The sequence below is a fragment of the Nicotiana tomentosiformis genome, chromosome 1 (assembly GCF_000390325.3).
Source record: "Nicotiana tomentosiformis chromosome 1, ASM39032v3, whole genome shotgun sequence".
Lineage (NCBI taxonomy): Eukaryota > Viridiplantae > Streptophyta > Magnoliopsida > Solanales > Solanaceae > Nicotiana > Nicotiana tomentosiformis.
The window spans coordinates 76,879,812-76,907,494 of NC_090812.1; the positions used below are offsets into that span (position 1 = coordinate 76,879,812).

Genomic DNA, 27,683 nt, shown 5'->3' on the forward strand with positions numbered 1-27,683 from the left:
TCTACATGCATGATCTTCAGAAAAATGGTGACATTGATGTGCAACAAATCCGCTCGAGTGACAATCCAACAGATTTATTCACTAAGCCTTTGCCAACTTCAACTTTTGAGAAGATGATATACAAGATTGGAATGCGGAGACTCAAATATTTGAAACAAGGTTATCATCAGGGGGAGTAAAATACGCATTGTACTCTTTTTCCCTTACTAAGTTTTTTTCTACAGGGTTTTTCTTGTAAGGTTTTTAATGAGGCAACTAGCAATACGTATTACTAAGTATGTGTACACTTTTTCTTCACTAGAATTTTTCCCACTGGGTTTTTTCTAGTACGGTTTTAACGAGGTACATTATCTTTTAATGAACATCTAAGGAGGAGTATTATTAAAATATTATATTGTGGATGTCTATTTAATACTCCGTTATAGATATTCTCCCTGAAGAAGATTATCAATTTCGTACTCCATTGAAGTTTATCTACAAGCAGCTGATGCAGGCAGGTTGCAAGCAACTCAATAAAATTGCTTGCAGTAGCTTCTTATTAAACAGGCAGGTTGCGAGCAACTCATGCAGACAACTTACAAGCAGCTCAAGAAAAGCCTCGCATCTGCTTCCTGAAAAGCCTTGCAGCTACTTCTTGAAAAGCCTCGCAACTGCTTCCTTTCTTCTATAAATAGAGGAGTTTTTAATTCATTATGTACATCAGTTTGAAGTTGAATAATATATCAATCTCTCTCTATATTTGTCTTTGGTTTATTTACTTTATAGTCTTTATTTTATAACAACACAGTGTATTTCAAAATCATTCTTTAGCGGTTACTCATTTTGTTCAAAACTCTATTCCTCTCTCCTCTCATGGCGGTGATCGAGGAGATCAATGTTGCAAGCATAACAGCAGAATTATGCAATCTATTCAATCAGACTATGAACAAATTAGCACAAACCAAACATGAAATGTTTTCTTTAGGAAATCATATTCAGTTCTGGAATCCATTTGTACACTACGACAAAGACGATACCAGAGAAAAGGCCATACAGGTTCTTGGGGATAAACGTAGAGCGACAGTCCAACTAAAGATTGATATACATCATCTCATCACCCGTTGCTTTTTCCTTTCAAGTTAGTAGTTTTTTTGTTGTTGTCTTTTCTATTCAAGAATCGATTCTTTTTTCCCATTTAATCAGGAATCTTATTGTAGATATTGATGAAGAAGAGGAACCGAGAGACCCTCATGATGATGATAATGATAATGGTGGATGTGATGAAGAACCAGTTGAGGGTGGTGATGAAGCACCAGTTGAGGGTGATCATGAAGAACCAAAATCACCTAAAGTAAGTATCCGTGAGCCAAGTTTTATTGTCGATTTCACCGGATGCTTATGGGTTTTACTCATTTTTTATTTGTTTCTTGAAAAAATAGGTTTTTACAAATATGGTTCTTGGCTAAATGTGTTTGTTCCGGCCAGTTTGGTTATTAATTATATACTCCATTCAATAACCAGAGGGAAATATGGACTCCATTGATTATGCATGGAATGTATTTTTGATGTAAAACAAAACCCTTCATTAACCAAACCAGATGATGAATGGTATAGCATGGGCACCGCATTTTGAACAGTCACTACTAACAGTTATGGTGGAATGTGTAAAGAATAACAGAAGAAAAGTATTATTTGGAAACCTTTTGCTAGCCCAAGATCGTTATCTAAAATAGAAAGATTCAACTAAGGAAGAGGAAGCTTTCAAAAGAGAAGGAAAGTTTTGGAGATGAGAACTTTGTTTAGGAAAGAAGGCTTTCTTGATTTTGTATTGGTTACAAATGCCTAAGGCCCCCCTATTTATACTTCTCTAAGGATGGTTCTAGATAATATTCTAGAACATGTACAAGAAAAGTCTAATTAACCTTATCTTTCCACAATACTCTAGAATATATAAATGTGTCTAATAGATAACCTTATTTTTCCATAATATTCTATAATATCTAGAGGTGTCTACTAGATAAATATCAAGGATACTACACTAGGACATTCTAAAGAAATTGATGTTTTTCCAAAAAATTAACTTTACTTTATTTTTCTCACACAACCCCTTAAAGTAATTTTTTGGAAACTACTCCAAGCTTGTCACGGAAGTACACAAACAAAGCTTTAGCAAGTGACTTGGTGAAGATATCAGCAGTATTCTCCTAACTTTGCACTTTCAAAGTATTGATAGTTCCATCAAGAAGCTTTTCCCGAATAAAGTGATGTTCCACTTCAATGTGTTTAGTTCTTGCATGGAATACTGGATTATTTGCAAGTTTGATGGCACTTTTATTATCTCCAAAGATCACAGTTGGCTTTGATATAGTTAGATGCAAGTCTTAAGTAAGTCTTTGTAGCCATACACATTTATGAGCAGTAAGAGTCTTACAACCCAAATTCGCATACCATAGATCACGTCGTAAGTTAGTCGATGTAAATCCAAGAAGAGATTATCTTTGAGATGATAAGAAGTTAATCCTATTGGTCTTAAACGATACAAGGGTGTATAAGAGTGGTTAACAAATATTAGAAGTTAAACGAATCAAGGATGTTGTAACCTGTATTTTCGGGTAACACTAGAGGTGATTAACTGTTCCAAGAGGTCTTGTTTTAATGTATTTGAATCATATAATATCCGCATCATAAGTCTTGAAGTCAAGCGAGTTATGAAACAAAAGTTGATAAAAGTTGTCGCAACTTAGGTTTATAATTTTACTTAAACTTTAGGTCAAATATTACTGCATTTTTCTCCCAATGTGCTTGGAATTATGGGGTGATCTACCTATCAAATTGAAGATCTATGAGTCTAGTTTCCAACGCATTAAACCGTTTGTTGATACGATCTCGGAATAGAGAGATATTCACGTTTTCGCGAGAGTGCGCCAAGCTGCTCTCTATGGGGCCCACAAAGGCGGTTTAAGACATATGGACATATATAAGATAACTCAACCCCGTTTTAAGTCATTATTTTTTCAGTATATTCAGACCTTATAACCCTAAAAATAGTCTCTCAAGGTTCTCTCATGATCCAAGACCCAAACAAAGGGCAAACAACACAAATCAAATATCGGGAATCCCGTGGCGCTAGTAAGTTTCTTGTTCTTCTTGTTGTTGCTGATTTTTGTGTTGTTCCAGCTCATGTGGGAGGTTGTTTTAAGTGTTTTATGTCCTGTAAATACACCTTCAAGTTTTTAATATCAACCCTAGGTGATTTCAAGTCTTCTAAAGTAATTCTAGTGCCGAAAAACCCGAATTAATTGCTAGTTTCGCTTCCTTGTTCTTGTGGCAGAATTGAAGGGATATTTCGTGGAAAATTAAGGTCAAATTGGAGTTGTTCTTTCTGTTTAAAGGTAAGGAACCTCTTACTCTATATATATTTAAGATTATCCAAGTTGCAGCTAAGTCGTTGAAGCTAGAACTTGTGAAATATATATCGAAAAGCTTGGTAGTAATGTTGTTGGTTGGTGGACTGTTTTGGAGGCTCAATATGATTATTAATGATGTTGTTTGGGCTGTTTGGTGATTTTATTGACTTGTGGGAAGTCATATAAATAGGGGAGGTGCTGTCCGTTTCATCGTAAAATAGGTTGTGGTCGATACATAATAGTTACGACGCTTAAACGATAATGATAGTGTCATTTGTCTTATTGTAGACTAAGGAGTCGTGATATTTGCATAGCTTGAGGTTGGGCAGTATATACAAGGTATGTGAGTCTATCCCCTTCATTCTTTTGCACGACTCCGATTGTACATAATGTAATGAACGAGCTCCCAAAGATACTCTACTCTTAGAAGCTAGCAGTACTTACATTGCTGCCCTTCTTATGAAACGATTGATATTGATGTTACTTCTCTTATTCTTATATTATCAATGTTGTTGGTAGTTCCTGATTCTTATAAGTTTCTTGATGAAGAGTTAATCCTAATAACGTGTACGAAGGATACCGACCTTACGTCACTCCGAAAGGTTCAAAATGTGATTCCAATGAGTCCAGCATGCATCATATATATGTATCTATTTTACTCTACCGAGCCGCACTATAGTTGGCCGGGTATGGCACCTATTGTGCAACCACTGATCAGTTGGGTTTTACCGAGCTCCACGTGGCCGGGTACGATTCTACCGAGCCCTATGATGGCCGGGTATGTTTTACCGAGCCTATTATGGCCGGGTACGATATGATGATGATGATGCCCACAAAGGCATATGTTTTAAACGTTTATGTATATATATATGTATGTATCATGTATTTCATGTCAGTAGCCCTCAGAGGTACCCAGATGTCACAGGTTGTATATTCCCTATCACTGTTTACATTATTGTTCTTACTTATGCTATTCTGCCTTACATACTCAGTACTTTATTCGTACTGACGTCCTTTTTATTTGTGGACACTGCATGTCGTGCTGCAGGTCCTGATAGACAGGTAGACGTAGCTCCCCACCACAGTAGGCTGTCCAGTTCAGCGGTTATTGGCGAGATCCCTTCTCCGGACTTGCTGTGGTCTTGGTATGCATTTTTGTTATAGACCTTATGGGTATGTCGGGGCCCTGTTCCGGCAATGTTGTAGCACTTATGTTCTTTTAGAGGCTCATAGACAGGTGTCGACTTATGTATGGTTTAGAATGCCTTTTCGGCTGATTTTTGTTGTATAGTCTTTCATGGCATCATGATAGCTCGTACCTTATATATAGTTTCTTGACAGTCTTGTCGTCCCATGTTACGTATGTTCATGACATTATCTTTCATTGTTGGATGTTCATGATCCATGTCTACTATTTATATTGATCTTGTCGGCCCTTAAAGATAATAAGGAAGGTTAGATAAAATGTACGTTGGTGCTCGGCAAGTATGGCCCGGGTGCTAGTCATGACCCTCCAGTTGGGTCGTGACAAACTTGGTATCAGAGCAAGTCTGTCCTAGGGGTTGTCTATGAGCCGTGTCTAGTAGAGTTTTGATTATGGATGTGTAGCGTGCCACATTTATAATCAGGAGGCTACGTGACATCTAGGGTTGTTACCTTCTTCCTGAATCTAGATCGTGCGTAGAGTTGAGTCGTATGTGTTCATATCTAATATTCACCTTGTTTTCTTTTAGCGATGCCTTCGACTAGGAAGCAAGCGATTATTAAACGGCTTGATACAGCTGTGGGAAAGGGTAACATTCAGGTGCCTCCAGCTATAGCAGGCCAAAGTGAGCCTCAGAGTGAGATGCCGTCTCATACCTCTCTGTCTCCTCCAGAGGATATTAGGAGGCACCCAGTACATCCAGTTCCTCCGTCTGGCACTACAGACCACGATATGCGCAGTGCAGTGCAGTTGTTGAGTAGCTTAGTAGCTGCTCAGGCTCAGAGGCAGAATACCGGTGCTGCTGATAAACCGGTTAGTGCAGGAGTTCGTGATTTTATTAATCTAGACCCTCCAGTGTTTACCGGATCAAGCCCCAAGGAGGACCCGCAAACATTTATTGATCAGGTTCATTGTACATTGCGTGTTATGCATGCTAGTGATACAGAGGCAGTAGAGTTGGCTTCTTATCGGTTATGGGATTTAGCGGTTTTCTGGTATGATAGTTGGGAGAGATCTAGGGGTCCGAACGCTCCTCCAGCCGTGTGGAAGGAATTTTCTGAGGCCTTTCTTCATCACTACTTGCCAGTTGAGATACGATGAGCTAGAGCTGATAAGTTCTTGAACCTTCGACAGGGTAATATGAATGTACGAGAGTATAGTATACAGTTTGATTCTTTAGCAAGGTATACTCCCCATATGGTGGCCGAGATGAGTGATAGGGTGCACCTGTTCGTGAACGGGTTGGGACCACATCTGATAAATGAGTGTACAACAGCCTCCTTGGTAGAGGGCATGGATATTTCCCGTATTCAGCCTTATGCCCAGACCCTTCAGGATCATAAGTTATAAGCTAAGCTCTCTAAATGTGAATTCTTGCAAAACTCAGTAGCATTCCTTGGCCATGTGATATCTGATGAGGGTATTAGTGTCGACACTCAGAAGATCGATGCAGTAAAGAATTGGCCGAGACCTACAACACCGTCAGAAGTTCGCAGCTTCCTGGGGCTAACAGGATATTATAGGCGGTTTGTAGAAGGGTTTTCCTCTATATCAGCACCATTGACTAAGTTAACATAGAAAACTACCAAGTTCCAGTGGTCTGATGCTTGTGAACATAGTTTTCAGGAGCTAAAGAATCGATTGACATCCGCGCCAATGCTCACTCTCCCAGAAGGAACAGAAGGTTATGTGGTATATTGTGATGCCTCAGGTATAGGTTTGGGGTGCGTATTGATGCAACGTGGGAAGGTGATTGCTTATGCATCAAGACAATTAAAGAAGCATGAAAAGAATTACCCGACTCATGATTTGGAATTGGCTGCAGTAATATATGCTTTGAAGATATGATGACACTACTTATACGGCGTCCATGTTGACATCTACACAGATCACAAGAGTTTACAATACATCTTCAAGCAGAAGGAGTTGAATTTGAGGCAGCGTAGGTGGCTTGAATTACTGAAAAACTACGACGTCGAGATATTGTACCATCCCGGTAAAGCCAATGTTATGGCAGACGCTCTCAGCCGTAAGTCAATGGGAAGCTTAATACATATTGAGGCAGGTAGACAAGGGTTGACCAAAGAGCTTCACCAGCTGGCCAATATGAGAATCAGATTGTTGGACTCTGATGACAGAGGTGTTACTGTACAGAATACAGCAGAATCATCTTTGGTAGCCGAGGTAAAAGCACGGCAATATGAAGATCCTACCTTAGTAAGATTGAGAGAGGGAATTCAGCAGTGTAAGATTACAGCTTTCAAGATCGGAGGAGATGGGACACTGAGATACCAGGGTCGATTATGTGTACCTAGTATGGCAGGGTTGCGAGAGAAGATTATGATTGAGATTCACCAGTCCCGATATTCTATCCATCCTGGCTCGACAAAGATGTATCATGACGTTAAGGAGCAATATTGGTGGGATAACATGAAGAAGTCTATTACAGAATTTGTAGCCCAGTGTCCTAATTGTCAATAAGTAAAGATCGAGCATCAGAAACCTAGTGGATTGATTCAGAATATAGAGATTCCGACCTGGAAATGGGAGGTGATTAATATGGACTTCATTATTGGATTACCTCGCTCTTATCATAAGTTTGACTCCATCTGGGTGATAGTTGATTGACTTACAAAATCTGCCCATTTTCTACCAGTTAAGACAACTTACACGGCTGAAGATTATGCGAAGTTGTATATCAAGGAGATTGTTAGGCTTCATGGTGTGCCGGTATCTATTATATCAGACCGAGGAGCTCAATTTACGGCTAACTTTTGGAGGTCTTTTCAGAAGGGTTTAGGCATACAAGTAAATCTCAGCACTGCATTCCATTCGCAGACTGACGGACAGGCTGAACGTACCATCCAGACGCTTGAAGATATGCTATGAGCATGTGTTCTAGATTTCAAGGGGAATTGGGATGACCATCTGGCACTTATAGAATTTGCCTACAATAATAGCTACCATTTCAGTATTAAAATGGCCCCGTATGAGGCACTGTATGGGAGGAGATGTAGATCACCAGTTGGATGGTTCGAAGTCGGTGAGACAGAATTATATGGGCCAGATTTGATTCACCAAGCCATTGAGAAGGTGAAAGTGATACAAGAGCGACTGAGGACGGCACAAAGCAGGAAAAAGTCTTATTCCGACGTCCGACGTCGTGATCTGGAATTTAAGGTTGGTGATTGGGTTTTCCTGAAGATCTCGCCGATGAAGGGTGTTATGCGTTTTGGGAAGAAGGGTAAGTTGAGTCCGCGGTATATTGGGCCGTACAAAATTCTTCAACGAATTGGACAGGTTGCTTACGAGTTAGAATTGCCATCTGAATTGGAATTTGTCCACCCGGTATTCCATGTATCTATGTTGAGGAAATGTATTGGAGACCCTTCTCGGGTCATCCCTATCAAAGATGTACAAGTTACAAAGGATCTATCATATGATGAAGTGCCAGTGGCTATATTAGATCGACAAGTCCGCAAGCTGAGAACAAAGGATGTAGCTTCCGTGAAAGTATTATGGAGGAACAAGAATATAGAAGAAATGACATGGGAAGCAGAAGAGGAGATGAAGTCTAAATACCCTTACCTATTCCAGAGTGAAGATAACGAGGATGCCGGGGGAAAGAAGGACGCATTATAAGGTGAAACGGCTCTATGAGGTAAGCAATAGCTTGTGAATACTCTTTTTTTTAATACAAAATGGTGATATGCAGATAATGTACATATCCATAATGCTTTGTATAGTCTTGTAAGGCCATAGGTTGGGTTTAACTGCTTGCAAGTTTGGCTAGTGTCCATTTTATGGGGGAAACTCAGCCGGAAATCTCCGTCGGAATCCACGATGAGTTAGACACCCCATAAACCCTTACATTCGAGGACGAATGTTCCTAAGGGGGAGAGGGTGTTACAACCCAAATTCGCATACCATAGATCACGTCGTAAGTTAGTCGATGTAAATCCAAGAAGAGATTATCTTTGAGATGATAAGAAGTTAATCCTATTGGTCTTAAACGATACAAGGGTGTATAAGAGTGGTTAACAAATATTAGAAGTTAAACGAATCAAGGATGTTGTAACCTGTATTTTCGGGTAACACTAGAGGTGATTAACTGTTCCAAGAGGTCTTGTTTTAATGTATTTGAATCATATAATATCCGCATCATAAGTCTTGAAGTCAAGCGAGTTATGAAACAAAAGTTGATAAAAGTTGTCGCAACTTAGATTTATAATTTTACTTAAACTTTAGGTCAAATGTTACTGCATTTTTCTCCCAATGTACTTGGAATTATGGGGTGATCTACCTATCAAATTGAAGATCTATGAGTCTAGTTTCCAACGCATTAAACCGTTCGTTGATACGATCTCGGAATAGAGAGATATTCATGTTTTTGCGAGAGTGCGCCAAGCTGCTCTCTATGGGGCCCACAAAGGCGGTTTAAGACATATGGACATATATAAGATAACTCAACCCCGTTTTAAGTCATTATTTTTCAGTATATTCAGACCTTATAACCCTAAAAACATTCTCTCAAGGTTCTCTCATGATCCAAGACCCAAACAAAGGGCAAACAACACAAATCAAATGTCGGGAATCCCGTGGCGCTAGTAAGTTTCTTGTTCTTCTTGTTGTTGCTGATTTTTGTGTTGTTCCAGCTCGTGTGGGAGGTTGTTTTAAGTGTTTTATGTCCTGTAAATACACCTTCAAGTTTTTAATATCAACCCTAGGTGATTTCAAGTCTTCTAAAGTAATTCTAGTGCCGAAAAACCTGAATTAATTGCTAGTTTCGCTTCCTTGTTCTTGTGGCAGAATTGAAGGGATATTTCGTGGAAAATTAAGGTCAAATTGGAGTTGTTCTTTCTGTTTAAAGGTAAGGAACCTCTTACTCTATATATATTTAAGAATATCCAAGTTGCAGCTAAGTCGTTGAAGCTAGAACTTGTGAAATATATATCGAAAAGCTTGGTAGTAATGTTGTTGGTTGGTGGACTGTTTTGGAGGCTCAATATGATTATTAATGATGTTGTTTGGGATGTTTGGTGATTTTATTGACTTGTGGGAAGTCATATAAATAGGGGAGGTGCTGTCCGTTTCATCGTAAAATAGGTTGTGGTCGATACATAATAGTTACGACGCTTAAACGATAATGATAGTGTCATTTGTCTTATTGTAGACTAAGGAGTCGTGATATTTGCATAGCTTGAGGTTGGGCAGTATATACAAGGTATGTGAGTCTATCCCCTTCATTCTTTTGCACGACTCCGATTGTACATAATGTAATGAACGAGCTCCCAAAGATACTCTACTCTTAGAAGCTAGCAGTACTTACATTGCTGCCCTTCTTATGAAATGATTGATATTGATGTTACTTCTCTTATTCTTATATTATCAATGTTGTTGGTAGTTCCTGATTCTTATAAGTTTCTTGATGAAGAGTTAATCCTAATAACGTGTACGAAGGATACCGACCTTACGTCACTCCGAAAGGTTCAAAATGTGATTCCAATGAGTCCAGCATGCATCATATATATGTATCTATTTTACTCTACCGAGCCGCGCTATAGTTGGCCGGGTATGGCACCTATTGTGCAACCACTGATCAGTTGGGTTTTACCGAGCTCCACGTGGCCGGGTACGATTCTACCGAGCCCTATGATGGCCGGGTACGTTTTACCGAGCCTATTATGGCCGGGTACGATATGATGATGATGATGCCCACAAAGGCATATGTTTTAAACGTTTATGTATATATATATGTATGTATCATGTATTTCATGTCAGTAGCCCTCAGAGGTACCCAGATGTCACAGGTTGTATATTCCCTATCACTGTTTACATTATTGTTCTTACTTATGCTATTCTGCCTTACATACTCAGTACTTTATTCGTACTGACGTCCTTTTTATTTGTGGACGCTGCATGTCGTGCTGCAGGTCCTGATAGACAGGTAGACGTAGCTCCCCCACCACAGTAGGCTGTCCAGTTCAGCGGTTATTGGCGAGATCCCTTCTCCGGACTTGCTGTGGTCTTGGTATGCATTTTTGTTATAGACCTTATGGGTATGTCGGGGCCCTGTTCCGGCAATGTTGTAGCACTTATGTTCTTTTAGAGGCTCATAGACAGGTGTCGACTTATGTATGGTTTAGAATGCCTTTTCGGCTGATTTTTGTTATATAGTCTTTCATGGCATCATGATAGCTCGTACCTTATATATAGTTTCTTGACAGTCTTGTCGTCCCATGTTACGTATGTTCATGACATTATCTTTCATTTTTGGATGTTCATGATCCATGTCTACTATTTATATTGATCTTGTCGGCCCTTAAAGATAATAAGGAAGGTTAGATAAAATGTACGTTGGTGCTCGGCAAGTATGGCCCGGGTGCTAGTCATGACCCTCCAGTTGGGTCGTGACAAAGAGCATCTACTTTATACTCGGCCTCTGTGGTTGACAAGGAAACTGAGTCTTGCTTATTGCTACACCAAGAAACACTTGTTCCACCACAGATAACAATATAGCCCAATGTAGATCTTCGGTCATTCAAATCACCACCAAAATCAACATCTATATATCCAGCTAACACCAAACAATTCTTCTTCTGGAAGAACAAGCCCATATATGATGTTGAGTTGATATACTTTAAATTCCTCTTTACAACTTCTAAGTGAGGCTTTCTTGGCCTTTGCATAAATCTGCTGACATATCCCACCGAGAAGGCAATGTATGGCCTTGTAATAGTCAAATACAGGAGACTTCCAACAAGAGCTAGAAAATGCTTGGGATCTACAAGAAGTGAGCCTTCGTCCCGCCTTAACCTTGTACTTATCTCAAGAGGAGTAGAATATGTTTTGCTTTGCTTCAATCCAAACCTGTCAACAAGTTTCTTGGTATATCATTCTTGAGTGACAAAGATCCCTTTGTTCATGTTTGTCACCTCTAAGCCAAGAAAATGATGTAGCTCTTCCAACTTATTGATGTCAAATCTTATGGAAAGCTCATCTTGAAGCCTAGCAACTTCATCTTCATTGTTTCCTGTTATTATCATATCATTCATGTACAAAAGAACAACCATATGCAAGTCTCATTGTTTTTTAACAAATAGGCTAGGATCTGAATGTGATGCATCATAGCCACAGAAATGTAGATACTGAGCAATTTTTTCATACCATGCTCGTGGAGCTTGCTTGAGGGCATAAAGAGCCTTTTTATGTTTGCAGACATAATCAGGATGCAAGTTAGAAACATACCCGGAAGGTTGCTCCATATAAATATCTTTGTAAATCTCTCCATATAAGAAAGCATTCTTCACATCAAGTTGCCATAACTTCCAATTATGCGAGGTTGCCAAGGCTAGCACAACTCGGACTGAGATTATCTTAGCCACCGGACTGAAGGTTTCTTCACAGTCTTCGTCGTACTTTTGAGAAAATCCTCGAGTAACCAGCCTTGCTTTATATCTATCTATGCTTCCATCTGCTCTTCTTTAGATTTTGTAAACTCATTTACAAGAAATGGGTTGTACATCCTTCGGCTTTGGTACAAGGCTCCAGGTTTCACCAGAGACCCTATTTTATCATCCATAGCAAACTCCCACTCTTTGATTCCTTTTGCTTCTTCGAAGGAGGAAGGTTCTTCATCATCAATTGGTCCTGCAAAGAAAAGGAATACGTATTGACAAAATTTTCATCTCTAAAGCGAGCTGGCTTGATAATAGTTCTTTTTGGCCTTCCCGAACTACTTGAATCATCTTCTTGCTGAGTTTCATGTTGTTGAGGTCCAGGGCTCCCCCTTTCTCTTAACTCCTCGGCAACTGTATTATCTAAAAAAGTACCTACAATGGGCAAGCTTGAATCTCCATTATTCAAGGTTTTTGAACTCGCTCCATCCAATGCAGCTCCATAATACAAGGACACTTCGTCGAATATAACATCTCTTGAGACAACAAAGAGATGAGTTTTAGGATCCATGCACTTCCATCCCTTTTTATTTCATCATATCCGACAAAGATGCATTTCTTTGACTTGGCATCTAACTTGCTCCGTTGAGAATCCAGAATGTGAACATAACAAATAGAGCCAAAAACCCTGAGGTGTTTAACGCTAGGATTTTCTCCAAACATTAATTCTTAGGGAGACTTCATATTGTTTGGAGAAAGCGACATCCTGTTAATCAAATACGCTGCACATTTCATACCTTCAGCACACAAGGCTCTAGGTAAATTTTTGGCATGAAGCCAACTCTTACACACCTCAGTTAAGTGTCGGATATTCCTTTCAGCCATTCCATTTTGTTGTGGCGTATTAGCGCACGTAAGTTCTCTTTTAATGCCATGCTGGCGACAAAAAGAAAGAAATTCATCTGAAGTGAACTCACTGCCATTATCAGTTCGCGGCTGCCTTATTCTAGAATCAAGTTCGCCTTCAACTGTTTCTTTGAACTCCACAAACTTATTGAAAACTTCTAACTTGTGCTTCACAAAATAAACCCAAGTAAATCTAGTAAAATCATCAATGAAAATTAGCATATAAGAATAGCTTGAGAATGAAGGAGTTCTCGTTGGCCCCATCAAGTCACTGTGAATAAGTTCTAGTGCGGCATTGCACCTTGATAAGGATCTGTCAAATGGAAGACGATGTGACTTTCCATATTGACATCCTTCACAAATCTCTCCTCAACCAAAATTTCTTAAGTTAGGCAATCCTTTTACTAGATTCAATTTTACCATGGCTTTTAATTTATCCATGCTAAGATGTCCAATTCTAGCATGCCAAAGATGTGTGTTATCATTGCTACTCATTTTCTCAATATATGAATTAGAGACAGATAAGACATATAAATCGTTAACTCTCTTGCCGGAGTGAATGATATCAGCCTTGAGTACCTTGATGTTTCTGAGGAACTTCACATCACGTGGGTCAAATAGCAAATAGTTTACAACAACTACAGTATTTGCAACTGAAAATAGATTTTTCTTCATACCTAGAACATGAAAGACATTGTTGAGAGTGATTGCAACTTTTTGGTTCTCGTTGATCATAACAGTGCCTTCCATTCCACATTATAGACAGTATTGTCTGTTGTCACAATGACATCATGTCCATTATATTAGCGAAATGTGGAGAATTTGAATTGATCTCCAATGAGATGGTGCCCACATCCTGAATCCACGATCCAACCTCTTTTAAAATTTATGGAAGCCTTGGCATTTATTGCTCGAGTCTCCGCTGCAAAGCACTTTCCCCAGTCTCCTTCTTTTTCTTCTTCTTCAGCAGCTTTCTTGGTTTGAGCCATATTGCTCTCTTTGGCTCGACAATATCTTTTTATTTTGAAGATTCAATTTTTTTTTTACTTAACCGTGATTCTTCTATATGATTTTAAAATATTTAATTTTTAATTATTATGACTTAATGTATTTTTATATAGTTTTCACTAACGGTAGTTAGTGTCAAATGTATAAGATTTTTAAAAAATTTAAACCTTATAAGAATGAAACAAAAGGTTTTGATGTCTTCAGTTAAAACCATTTGACAATAATGATTTATGACAGGAAACAAGATCATTTTATAGAGATGATAAGAAAGTGCGGGTGAATCATATGCTATTTGCTTTGTATACTGAACCATTTTAAACTCGACTATTGTAAAAGTTAAGCTAAAGCTCGGTTTGCTTAGAGTTCGGAGTGTTAATTTTCATTTTGTGGCACAAAAATTGACTTCTAACGGACTTATATTCAAGTAGATAAAAGTTGGGAGTGTCTTTCAGTCTCACCTTTGAAAGTGACTATTACACAAGAAAATAGGACTATTTTGACATTGTACTGCATAAAGAAATAAGTTAACTATTAATGTGTACTCCGAACTGTTTCCTCATGTTAGATCAACATACAGGAGAAACATTAAAACTCGATAGCTAAAAATATTCAATCTAACAAAATAACTCGTTGTTCATTTTCTATATTATTATTATTATTATTATTATTATTATTATTATTATTGTTATTGTTGTTGTTGTTTTAAACTTAGTTAAACATTTCACGTACTCATCTGGGAGAAGATTTGGCATGGTTCGTATCTTTCTGCTTCATATGAATTATGGAGAACACATATAGTAGATTAACGAATGTAGGAAACTTCTGCGATCTTTCGTCCTTTTATATTTTGCCCTTTTTGTACCGATACTTTCTAAGTAAAGAGCACAACAATTATTGTCGAAGATAACAAGCAAAAACAAAGAGAGAATATATAGGAGAGACGATTTAAAACTCCAAATATGTTCACACAATTACAATTCCTATAGTACTGGTGGTTATTAATTGTGTGTTCGTTTATTCTATCAGCAGAACTGCAAAATTTTTATTGGCATGTTAGTCCAAAATTTATTTTTGTATTAATTATTTTGATGAACAAGACATATATTATAATAAAAATATCTATTAGTTGCAGGAAATTTTAGATTCTTATCCCCCTCCTCTCCATGACTCATCCTCATAGTCCTTTCTGCTTTTCTTTTCTTTCTCCTTTTCACGATTGTAATAATCCAAAGAAGCTTACAAATAAGTCGCTATCTTTCGACGACCCAGTAAAATCTTACTGGTGGGGTCTGAGGAGGTAGTATTTGTGCAGACCTTACCCCTACCCCGAGGGAGTAGAGAGGTTGTTTGCAAAAGACCCTCGGCTCAAGAATATAAAAAGACAGAAAGACAAAAAGAGACAATATTAGTACCACCCCATAAATTATAAGAAAAGTTTCAACAGCATGGGAACAAGAAGATAGATGCAAAGCAAAAGCGATAGCTAGTAAATAGACCCGACACTATGAGAAACGAAAGAGTAGTAAGACACAACATTGTCACTCACGACAAAAACCCTACCAGACTAGCGTCACAAAGGTACGAAGAAAATAAAGACTCAACTACCTCCTAGCATACAACCCTAATCCTTGACCTCCACAAATTCCTATCAAGGGTCATGTCCTCGGAGATCTGAAGCCTCGCTATGTCCTGCCTAATCACCTCTCTCCAATACTTCTTAGGCCTCCCTCTACCTCTTCTCATGCCCTCCACAACCTGCCACTCACACCTCCTTACCGGAGCATCTGGGCTTCTCCTTTATACATGCCTGAACCATCTGAGCCTTGCTTCCCGCATCTTGTCATCAATGGGCGCAACACCCACCTTCGCCGGAATATCATCATTCCTAATCTTGTCCATCCTAGTGTGTCTGCACATCTACCTCAACATTCTCATTTCTGTTACTTTTATCTTCTGGATATGCGAGTTCTTAACATGCCAACACTCAGCCCCATATAACAAGGTCGGTCTAACCACCGCTTTATAAAACTTACCTTTGAGTATCGGTGGCACTCTCTTGTCACACATGACTCCAGATGCTAACCTCCACTTCATCCGCTCCACCCCAATACCGTGTGTGACATCCTTGTCGATCTCCCCTCCCCCTGGATACCCGACCCAAGGTACTTGAAACTGCCTATACTTGGGATGACCTGTGATCCAAGCCTCACATCCACGCCCACTTCCCTCGGCTCAGCGCTGAACTTACATTCCAAGTATTCCGTCTTCGTCCTGCTCAGCTTGAAACCCTTAGACTCAATAACCTATGTCCAAACCTCTAGCTTCTCGTTAACGCCGGCTCGCGACTCATCAATCAGAACTATGTCATCAGCGAATAGCATACACCATGGCACCTCCCCTCGAATATGGTTTGTTAATGCGTCCATCACCAGGGCAAACAAGAACGGGCTGAGCGCAGAACCTTAGTGTAACCCATAACAACAGGAAAATCTTGAGAGTCGCCTCCTACTATCCTAACCCGAGTGTTAGCCCCATCATACATGTCCTTAATATCCTTAATCATTGCTACTGGTTTTTTAAAGCATAGCGGATTTACGGAAGAGAGACAAAAACACACATTTTTTATGTAATTGACAACTCCTTTGCTCACATATTGTACAAAAATCAAGCACTTCAATCACTCCTTTGACACCGATCACGGAAACTGTTATGAAAGTAGTTAATATTTGGGAGGGCATGAATTGAAACATAGAAACTTATGGATAGGAACATGTGAGGTATAATGAATTAATAAATAGCATTATTACCTTAGGCCAAAAATAGGGAGTCGATTATTGTTGAGTAAAATGTTTTATTGTTGAGTAAAGTATTTGAGTCTTCTCATTCCCAATTCTGAGTCTAGCTTCTCATCCCTTTCTTTAGAATTCTCTTATCTCACTTAGCTTCTGCATTTTGTGTTTCCATCAATGTTGTTCTACTTCTTTGAGTTGTAATTATTAGTTACTATCATCAATATAATTTGTATTTTGGAGTTGCGTACTGCCAAAACTCAGCCATAATTCAGAACAAAGACAAGAACACGAGTTGCCAGTGACAGAATTACCAGATGAACCTCAACAATTTACACTTCCGATATACGCCAACATTAAAACAGCGGACTCACACAACATGTCCCTCCATTTGACAAATAGCTCTGGACCCACAAGATCTCGACAAGATATGGGTCCAAAACTGGTTCGGAGAGGGACAATCTCTTGTCGGAAGTGTAACCAGTTTTTGGACCCAATCTCTTGTTCGAATCTCGTGGATCCCCAGCTGTTTGTTAAATGGTTCGACGTGGGAATACGAAGCATGGATTGTTTGGTGTGCTTGCTGAGCTTAATAAGTGAAAGCGGTGTCCACAGTGTCTCCGCTTTATTGAACTTATTCAAGGTTGCAAAATTGTCAATTGCAGGTTTAGTTTGCTATTTACTTTCCTATTTCTTTTTGTATAAAGTCTCTCTATCCTTTAGTTAGAGTTATGTGTTAATACTAGTTTGGTTATGTCACACTCACACATCATATTGTTGGATGTTTCATATCTTTTCTGCTGCTTGTTGTAAAAAACTGCACTCTTTGGATTGGAATTCAGAAATTGATATTTCCCGATAATATTGACATTTAGTTCTACTACTCTATTAATTTGAGGTGCAGTTAGTATTTGCTCGATGTGTGCACCTGAGGCAGAGAAAAACAATGTAAACAGGAAAAGAGGAACCACAAGAAAGTTTGTATAGATGGAATCTAAGTATAGTTGAGTCAATATTCTCATAGATTATGGTTCTCTCTTTCAAATTGTTTCAAAAGCCAACTACGTTATACGGTTTTCTGTTACTTTTCAAGCTTGCAGCTGATTGCATCACTTCAAACACATTTTTCATATGAGTTCCCTGTTTCTTCCACAGAGTTTACTACTCAAACATATACAAATCTAGATTTGTACAAATAATCTAGGTATTAAGTTTTGGATTAATGATTGAGTATCATTGGCTTCTTTTTGTCTCCGAATCAGTATCCCCACAATAACAGTCATAGTAGTACTCTATAGTAAGTAGTATTCTTCATACATTTTACAGAACTTTTAACAAAGAAAATTTGTACTCTCATATTACTAAAACTAACTCTTGATTTTGTTATCATAAATCTCTACATAGTAAATAGAACATACTGCCCGAAAGCGGCTGTTTAATTTTACTTGATTGTACTAGTTTTTTATTGGTCGAGTTCGACAACCATTATGGTTTAGTAGAGCAATTTCGTGCGGCTTATGACTGTTACATCAGAAAATAGAACTACTTTTAACTATGTACTGCACAAAGAAACAAATAAACTGACTATTAATGTGTTACTGTTTCGTCTTGTTAATCAACATGCAGAAGATACATAGAAACTTGATAGGTGGAATTTTTAAGTCTAATTGAATAATAGTTCATTTGTCGCATGTTATATAGGAGTATGTTGTTTATAGTGTTTTTTATAAGCAAATAAATGAGGAATTGATGTTTCAGTTTACACGAAAAAATTCAATGTTTTAACCACCGTTCACTTAGTGAGTAAATCCCAAGTTAGTAAAATGACTAGAGAGGGTTATAGGGGATTTCAGCAGCCATTGATCTTTGCATTTTCCAGAGAAACTTCTTTAACTTTCCACATACTCATCTGTGAGAAAAGATTTCCAAGGTTCAAAAACGTTCTACTTCGACCAAGTTTTTGAGAACCCATACAGTAGGTTAATGAATGTAGGAAACTTCTATGATCATACCTCCTTTTATAGATTGCAATATGTTTTGAACATATTTTTTTTAATGGGGAACTATTTAAAAATTCTGCTTTCCATAGGGAATTGAAGAAAAAGAAAATAACGAGAATCAAATATCACTACATTTGAAAGACTGCTGCTAAAACTATTAAACTTCTTTTTTTTCCGAGCTAATTTCATACAACCAAAATTCCTATAATGTTGGTTATAATCCTCCAAAGAAGCTTAGCATGGATTTCGTCTAACGAAGATGCCTATCAATAAGTCGCTATCTTTAGGTTTGATATCGGAAATTTTTTCATTTAAATATCAAATTACTGTATATATAAGGGAATAAAAATAATTCAGTTTTAGTCATAATCCTTGCTTTTCCTATGAGGGAAAAAGTTAGCTAAAACTTAGTATTAAATGATAATATAGTTTGTTTTACTTGTTATGATATTCCAAGAAAGTCTGGCAAACTTGGAGAAGAAGGCGTGTAACTGCAAAAGTGTACGTGGAGGGAAACTTGAAGAAGTCTCAAACGCCTGAAATTGACCACTTCCTTTGCTCCAAAGTAGCAAAAAAAAAACAAACATTTCACTCACACTGATCATGGGAAACACACTGCAAAAACTAGGAAAAAATCATTCAGAACAAAACCAAGAACACGAATAGCCAGTGACAGAATTACCAAATGAACCTCAAAATCTCACCTGTGAAATTTGTGTCGAGCCTATGTTGTTACCCAACAGAAATTCCAAGAACCAAAATCTCTGTGTTCATCCATTCTGTACCGACTGTATCATTAAGTATATCACTATCAAGCTTGAGGACAACATCGGCAACATTTCATGTCCCTCTCTGAATTGTAACCAGCTTTTGGACCCCATATCCTGTCGGAATTTCGTTGATCCCCAGCTGTTTGTTAAATGGTGTGACGCGTTGTGTGAGTCTGCAATATTAGGGTTGGCGCGGTGTTACTGCCCAAATCAGAATTGTTCCGCTTTGATTTTGGATGAGTGCGGTGGGAATGCGAAGCGATCGAAGTGTCCAAATTGCAAGAGGTTATTTTGCTTTAAGTGCAAGCTTCCATGGCACGCTGGGTTACGCTGTGGGGAACTTAGGCATAGAAACGACGTAGCTTTTCGTGTGCTTGCTAAGCATAATAATTGGAAGAGGTGTCCTCAGTGTCGCTACTTCGTTGAACGTATTCAAGGTTGCAACTTTGTTCGTTGCAGGTTAGTTTGCTGTTTTCTCTCCTCTTTCTTTTTTTAGTATAAATTCTCTGTATTCTTTGCTTACGGTTATATGTTAATAGAGATATATGAAAACTTTCATGTTTAATTGGGATGGATTACAACTTCTGGGGATAGGATTAGGGAGTGTTAAAACCCTATGGTGGGCTTTCTACGGTACTCATCCGGATTAGTTGGACCAGTGGGTACCTAAAGCCAAATGATTAAACAAAAAAAAAACGATTTGAGTGAAACAATCATGCAAATATTTGGTATTGAATTGAAATGGGTCCAAATAGAGCCGAAGTTTGGGATTGAGGCGCAGGTGATTGATTGATAAACTCTAGGAAAGTAATTGTGGACAGCACAGAAAAGGCAGGATTACATTTATAACCAAAAGAAGGGGGGAAAATGTAATTTTAATCCCTCCCCTGCATCCAAGACTCTCTGGAGTGAGGACTAAAAAGCTGTTGTTTGGTAGTAGAATGGTTAGCTATCTTTTACTATAAACCTAGTCAGTAAATTTTTTAAGACCTGTATTTCTTCCTCGTGGCGTTTCAGTATCTGCCTAGCGGACTTGAAAATGGTGCAATATCGATTATTTGAATCAGGAATTGCATATTTCTATATTTTTCATAAATAGGGATGAACTGCTAATGTGCTGCTGATTAGTGAGCTTCAAAATAATCTAGCAATTATAAATGTTCTACATACAATGTTAGTCTACAGGTACGAAGGGTACAAGGAGTTGCCTGTGGAAGCACTCTATAGTTTCTGAGCGTACTTGTACATCTCTAATATGAGCCGACGAATTATCTTATACATGATTAATATGAGCGGAAAATTACCTAATATATCTCTAATGCCACTTAATTCGATAAGATGCCCAGCATTCTCAGACCTCAGTTTTCACTATTTTAGTTGCTATATATTTTTCTTTGTTGGCATTAATAGGTGTTGAGCATATCAACTGTTATAAGGAGGATGAACTGGGCATACGGACAACAAAGCATTTGAATCCCCTAAACTAGATCATGTATCTATATGTTGATCTGCCAAATTAAGCCTTTCTAATGGTCCAATCAATTTTTTCCTGTAGTAGCCACACCTTTTCTTCACAAGTTTTTCAAGTACTTGGCTCCAACTGAATGCTTCTTTCCTCACCACTTGACATGTTTACTTTTCAACTATGTTCACTTCTCCGCAAAAGTTTATCCGCGGAATCATGGGAGAAGTCAGCAGCTAAGAACGCTGAACATGGGATTTCATGTGACAAACCACAAAAGGAAAAAAGAAAAGAAGAGCCTATGACTCCAAATAAATGATATGGGAGGAAAAGAAGTTGCTCATTAGATATATATATATTTTTAAATATACTAGGTTTATGACATAAGTTATCAACTCTTCTCATGATTCTGCAATCTGTATATCATATCGTGATTTAATGTACTCTCCTATGCATATCTTCCATTCTTCTGGTTTTGTTCAGTTCTGAGGCCTTATAAAGGAAGCAGACCTTGAAAAAGATATATATTGTTTGAATTTGATTAATATTTGTCACACTTGTGCTTTGTTAAAAAATTGCGCTCTTTTTGGAATTCAAAAAATTAACTCTTTCTGATATTAGACCATAAGAAGCGGATAAAGATTTCAACTTTCAAGTGTTAACTTTAATCGGATTCTCTTCTCATCTGGATGTAGGTGTGATGCCTATTTATGCTACAACTGTGGAAGACGAGCTAATGGGCACTCGTGTGATTATTGTAATTCTAGGTGCTTCAAATTTACCATTCCTTTTGTTATTATCCTACTTTTCTTTTTCCTCTTTTTGAAGGTTTAAAAACTAGACTAGTGTATACATATATTACTTTGAGGTCCAGTGATAAATATTAGAATATTTGCTCGTTGTGTGCACTTGAGGCAGAGAAAACAGCATAAACAGAAACCACAAGGAAGTTTGTACAGATAGAATCAGAAGTTTTGAATGTTTCCATAAATCGCATCACTTATTTCAAATCTTGATACAAAATTTCCTTTTCCCACCACAACACCAGCCATGTCACAACCTATATAAACATCCTGATATTCATCATGATATGTTGGCGGACCCAATATGCGTTCCATAAGTTCAGTTGAATCCAGCATTTTTTCCACTGAACATACATATATAGGTGAAGAATCACTAAATTTCAATCAACAACAAATTCTGGATCCACAATTTCAAAATTGCAATGAATTCAGTGGTTTCTACTGTGTTGATCTGCCAAATTTAGTCTTGTTAATAGTCCAATCAATATTTCGTTGGAGTAGCCAGACCTTTTCTTCACATGTTTTTCAAGTTTTCGGCTCTAATTGAATAATTATTTCCTCACCAATGTGTTTACTTTTTACGCACAAGTTTATCCTTTTACTTGACTGTGTTTACTTTTCAATTATAAATATCTCTTGATTGTGCTCAAGTTTCAGAAGAGGAAAAGAACGAAGAAAGAGAAAATTCTTTGTCTCTCCTGCAGGAGAGAGAACAACTGATGAACCAAGAAGAAGGTGATAAATATGAAGATGCCATGACTAACATTGATGGTGAAGGTCTACAAACTGATGGGGTGGGAGGCAGCAAGGACATGCAGATGATAGTACAAACTGAATCTGATGGTTGGGCAATTGAGGAAGCAGAACCTCTGAAGATGCAAGTACAAAACGACGATTTAGAGGGGGAGATGGACGCATCCTTATGGGTTCATCAGAATGTAATTAAGCTCGGCAAACAATTTGGGGTGGACTTCTATGGCTGCTAAGAGGATGCTCTGGCTTTATTTATGAAGATTGACAGATGTAGACAAGTGAAGAGACAAGAGTCAGAAGTAGTAAATATGGTGACACCCAAAAAGAAAGGCAGTCAGGAGTTAAAAGGTTTGATTTTCGATATGAAGTTTAAAAGTACTGGGGCAAGAAATAGGGGAAAAGAAACCTCAACCATGGATCAATGAATGTGAAAATCATATCATGGAATGTGAGGGGATTGAATCGTAGAGATAAAAGAAGGGTGATTAGCAGCTTGATTCTCAATTGGAAAGCTGATGTATATTGTTTTCAAGAAACGAAAATAGAAGGGGATATAGAAGTGATTGCCAAAGAAATCTTGGGGATCAGGGGTATAAAATATGGGCAATTGGAGGCTAGTGGCACTAGAGGTGGTATCTTAATGCTATGGGATAGTAAAATTTAGAAAGGGGAGGTAGTAACTATTGGTATTTATTCATTGACTTGCAAATTTGAGTCACATTCTCAAGATTTTATTTGGCGCATGACTGGAATTTATGCACCTAATTGCATCAGAGAAAGGAGGAAAGTATGGTGGGAAATAAGGGGGTACTAGAGGTCTATTCACAAGGCCTTGGGTGGTAGCCGGAGATTTTAACACTGTCAAATTTCCCTCTGAAAAGAGAAATTGCAGCAGAATTACCAGATCGATGAATGAGTTCTCTAAATTCATCAAAGATATGGAGTTGGTTGATCTTCAATTAGAAGGGGGTATCTATACATGGGCTAGAGGGAATAGTCAGGAGACCATTTCTAGAATTGATAGGATTCTGGCGTCAGTGGAGTGGAATGATTGTTTCAAAAACATCAAACAGGAAATTCTTCCTAGAGTTCGTTCTGATCACACACCTTTAGTGTTAAAGTGTGGCCACTAGGAACACACTAAATCCTATTTCAAGTTCGAAAACTGGTGGTTGGAGACTGAAGGCCTTATTGATAGAGTCCAGAACTGGTGGTCATCCTTCATCTTTGAAGGAAGACCAGATTACATTCTCGCTTGCAAACTAAAAGCCCTTAAAGGAAAATTGAGAGAATGGAGAGAATGGAGCTCGAATAGCTATGGCAACCTAGAGAGGGGGAAAAACCTCATCTTGAACCAAATTGCTGAGTTGGATGTTGTCCAACAACAGAGGAACCTTAATGAAGAGGAGATGTCCAGGAGAACAAATCTTTCCATCGAATTTGAAGAATTTGCTAAAATGGAAGAAATAGCTTAGAGGCAAAGATCAAGGGCATTATGGCTCAAACAAGGAGACAGGAACACCAAGTTCTTTCAAAGAACTGCTAATGCACATAAAAGATACAATAACACTAGTAAATTGGAGGTGGATGGAGAGAGTATTGAAGAGCCAGTAGAGATCAAAATTGCTTTCTATCAGAAATTATACTCTGAAACAGAAGAATGGAGACCTACATGCAACATGAACAATTGTCCTGCTATCTCTGAGGACGAAGACCAGACATTGCAAAATTCTTTTGAGAAGAATGAAGTCTTAGAGTGCTTGAAGACTTGTGCAATAGAAAAAGCTCCGGGGCCGGATGGGTATAGTATGGATTTTTTTTATCAAATGTTGGGACGTGGTGAAGTCAAACATAATGGCTACTATCCAAAATTTTCACTCTCAGGAGTTCTTTGAAAAGAGTTTTAATGCCACTTATGTGGCATTGATACCTAAAAAGAGTGGTGCCAAGGAGTTAAGGGATTTTAGGCCTATCAGTTAAGGGATTTTAGGCCTATCAGTCTCATAGGTAGTATTTATAAACTGATCTCCAAATTACTCACTGAAAGATTAAAAAGGGTGATGCACAAATTGGTAGATTCATAGCAAATGACATTTATAAAAGGAAGACAAATCACAGATGCAGTTTTGATTGCGAATGAGTGCGTAGGTTCCAGAATCAAGGAGAAGAGACCAGGAATTATGTGCAAGTTAGATATTGAAAAGGCATATGACCATGTTAATTGGGAATTTTTGCTTGGGACTCTCCAAAAGATGAGTTTTGGTAGGAAATGGATAAGTTGGATTAGATTCTGTGTAAGCATTGTCAGATTCTCCATCTTGATCAATGGATCTCCTAAAGGCTTCTTTCCTTCTGAAAGGGCTTAAGACAGGGCGATCCCTTATCCCATTTTTTATTCATACTTGCCCTGGAAGGGATAAACAATATGGTAAGAACTGCACAGGGCAATGGATGGATTATGGGCTTCAATGTGGCAAAGATCCAAACCGACATGTTGGAAGTTACTCATTTTCAATATGTAGATGATACCCTCATTTTCTATGATGCAGATGAGAACCAAGTTAAGTATTTGAGAGTTATTCTTATACTTTTTGAAGCCATTTCTGTCCTTCATATTAATTGGAGAAAAAGTCAAATTTTTCCAGTTAACGAGGTGCCAAGTATTCAGCTGCTGGCAGAGATTTTGGGAGGCGAAATTGGTATTTTGGGGATGCCTTTAGGAGCAAAGAGCAAATCCAATGATATCTGGAATGGAGTCCTGGAAAGATGTGAGAAAAAGTTAGCAAGATGGAAATCAAATTACATTTCTATAGGTGGTAGATTGGTTCTCATTAACTCTGTGCTAGATGCTCTCCCTACATATATGTTATCCTTATTTCCTATACCTGCAAATGTAGAGAAAAGGTTGGACACCTTGAGAAGAAATTTCCTCTGGCATGGAAATAAAGAGAAGAAAGGTTTTCATTTAGTCAAATGGAAAATTTTGACCTTCAGCAAAAAAAAGGGAGGTCTGGGGGTTAGAAACTTAAGAATGCAGAATAAAAGTCTTTTGATGAAGTGGATTTGGAGGTTTACAAGGGAGGAACAAGCTTTGTGGAGCAAGGTTGTAAAGGCTAAGTATGGAAAGGAAGGATTTTGGATGACTAAACAGGTGAACAATGGTTATGGTACCAGCTTATGGAGAACTATAAGGAACCTGTGGCCAAATTTTGCGGACAAGCTGAAATTCAATGTAAGGGATGGCAGAAAAACTCTTTTTTGGGAAGCCAACTGGTTGGGAATTGGTTGTCTTAAAAATATTTTTCGAGACATTTATGTTTAGAATCAACAACATAGAGCTACGGTATATGAACTTTGGGGGGCACAGGCATGGAATCTCACATTCACAATATCTTTATATGACTGGGAGTTTCCTAGAATAACAGATTTCTTTAACACACTGGAGTTATGCAAAGGACTGTAGGAGGGAGAAGATACACTTAGCTGGAGCCAAAATAGCAGTGGGAAGTACACAGTTAGTTTAGCCTATAAGTACCTGGATGGAGGACAAGTCAATTTATGGCCTTGGAAACACATTTGGAGGGTTAAGATACCATATAACGTGGCATGTTTTTCTTGGTTGGTAGTTAGAGAAGCTGTTTTAACATATCACAATTGGAGGAGAAGGGGAATATCAGTGTGCTCGAGGTGATACTTATGTGGTCAAGAGGTAGAGACAATCAGCTATCTGTTTCTACATTGTCGAGTGACTGGTCAGTTGTGGGATTTATTCATCAACCTCAGGGGTATTAGGTGGTCAATGCCAGGAAGAACATCTGAACTCCTGTCATGCTGGAATGTTGGGGGGAAGTGTACTACTTCAAACAAAGATAGATGAAAAATTGTCCCTGCAACTATTTGGTGGACAGTATGGAAGGAGAGGAATTCAAGATGCTTTGAGGATACAATTAGCTCTACTCGGAAAATTAAGATGAATTGTATTCTTCTTTTTTGTTTTTGGTGTAAAGCAGAGTATAGTGATGATTTAGAGTCAATTTTACAAGTCCTAGACTCCTTGTAAGAAGTGCAAGGATTGTAATAGTGAGCCTTGTAGGTTTTTGTAAACTTATCTTTTGGCTTTCAGCACAAGCTTTGTGCTGGAGATTGATTAATATACCGATACATGTAACACTGTCAAAAACAAAATATGGGAGAAGTTATCAGCTATGAACATTGAAGCCAAATAAATGATATGAGAGGAAAAGAAATTGCTCATTAGATATATATTTTTAAATATACCAGGTTTATGACATAAGATATCAGCTTATTAGATGCTTTATTTGTGCGTATTCTAATTCCTCTCATGATTCTGTAATTTGTGTATCGTATCATGATTTAATGTACTCTCCTATGCATATCTTCCATTCTTCTCGGTTTTTTCAGTTTTGAGACCTTATAAAGAAAGCCTGCATTGAAATAGATATATGTTCGTTTGAATTTTGATTGATATTAAACCATAAGTGGAGAAAGGGTTCAACTTTCAGGCGTGTTACTTTAAATAATCTAATTCTCTTTTCATCTGGATGTAGGTGTGGTGCCCTTTCTTGCTACAACTGCGACAGACGAGTTAATGGGTACTCGTGTGATTGTGTTTCTCGGTTCTTCAAATTTACCATATGTTTTCTGGTTGCTTTTGTTATTATCCTACTTCTCTTTTTCCCCTTGTAGAAGATTTAAAAACTAGACTTGTGTATACATTTATTACTTTGAGTTTCAGTGATAAATATTAGAATATATGCTCGTTGTGTGCACTTGAGGCAGAGAAAACAGCATAATAAACAAGAAAATTAGAAACCACAAGGAAGTTTGTGCAGATGGAATCTACCATAAACTCTGCTAATGTTCCAGCTGCTTTATTTTATCAAAGGTGAAATTTTGAATGTTCTGATAAATCTCATTACCTAATTCAGATCTTGTTACATAATCTCCTTTCCCGCTGTAACACCAGCCATGTCACAACCTGCGCAACTATCCCGATATTCTTGTGCAATGAATACAGTGGTAAGAACATAAAATGAACCTATCAAGTTTAAATTCGGATACGCCGGTTGTTAATAGGCTCTTACACATGTAGTTTTTAGTTTACAAAAATCGTGGTCCCTGCAAGTGATGGTCCTCCTCTCTAAGCTATTTTAAGGCTGGGAATGATTCTTGAGCTTTTGATCA

General features: G+C 38.1%; 1 protein-coding gene and 1 long non-coding RNA gene across 2 annotated transcripts; one reads left to right on the plus strand and one right to left on the minus strand.

Annotated features, from left to right (window-relative positions):
- Positions 1-10,979: 10,979 nt before the first annotated feature.
- Positions 10,980-11,645, minus strand: LOC138906982 (secreted RxLR effector protein 161-like). Its single transcript, XM_070196756.1, has 2 exons — positions 11,560-11,645; positions 10,980-11,460 (listed from the first exon to the last, which is right to left on the minus strand). Exons 1-2 carry the CDS (start codon positions 11,643-11,645, stop codon positions 10,980-10,982), a joined length of 567 nt encoding a protein of 188 aa, XP_070052857.1.
- A 7,406-nt stretch (positions 11,646-19,051) lies between these two features.
- On the plus strand, positions 19,052-27,402 carry LOC104116682 (uncharacterized). Its single transcript, XR_011411035.1, has 3 exons — positions 19,052-19,919; positions 21,618-21,689; positions 27,047-27,402. It is a non-coding gene; the product is annotated as an uncharacterized lncRNA (long non-coding RNA).
- Positions 27,403-27,683: the final 281 nt, after the last annotated feature.

Bases quoted from the DNA above. Each gene is read 5' to 3' on its own strand.
- LOC138906982 (XM_070196756.1), bottom strand. From the start codon at position 11,645: ATGAATGATATGATAATAACAGGAAACAATGAAGATGAAGTTGCTAGG. The intron at 11,461-11,559 runs GTTGGAAGAGCT...ACTTGTTGACAG, and splicing joins ATAAGATTTGACATCAATAA to GTTTGGATTGAAGCAAAGCA.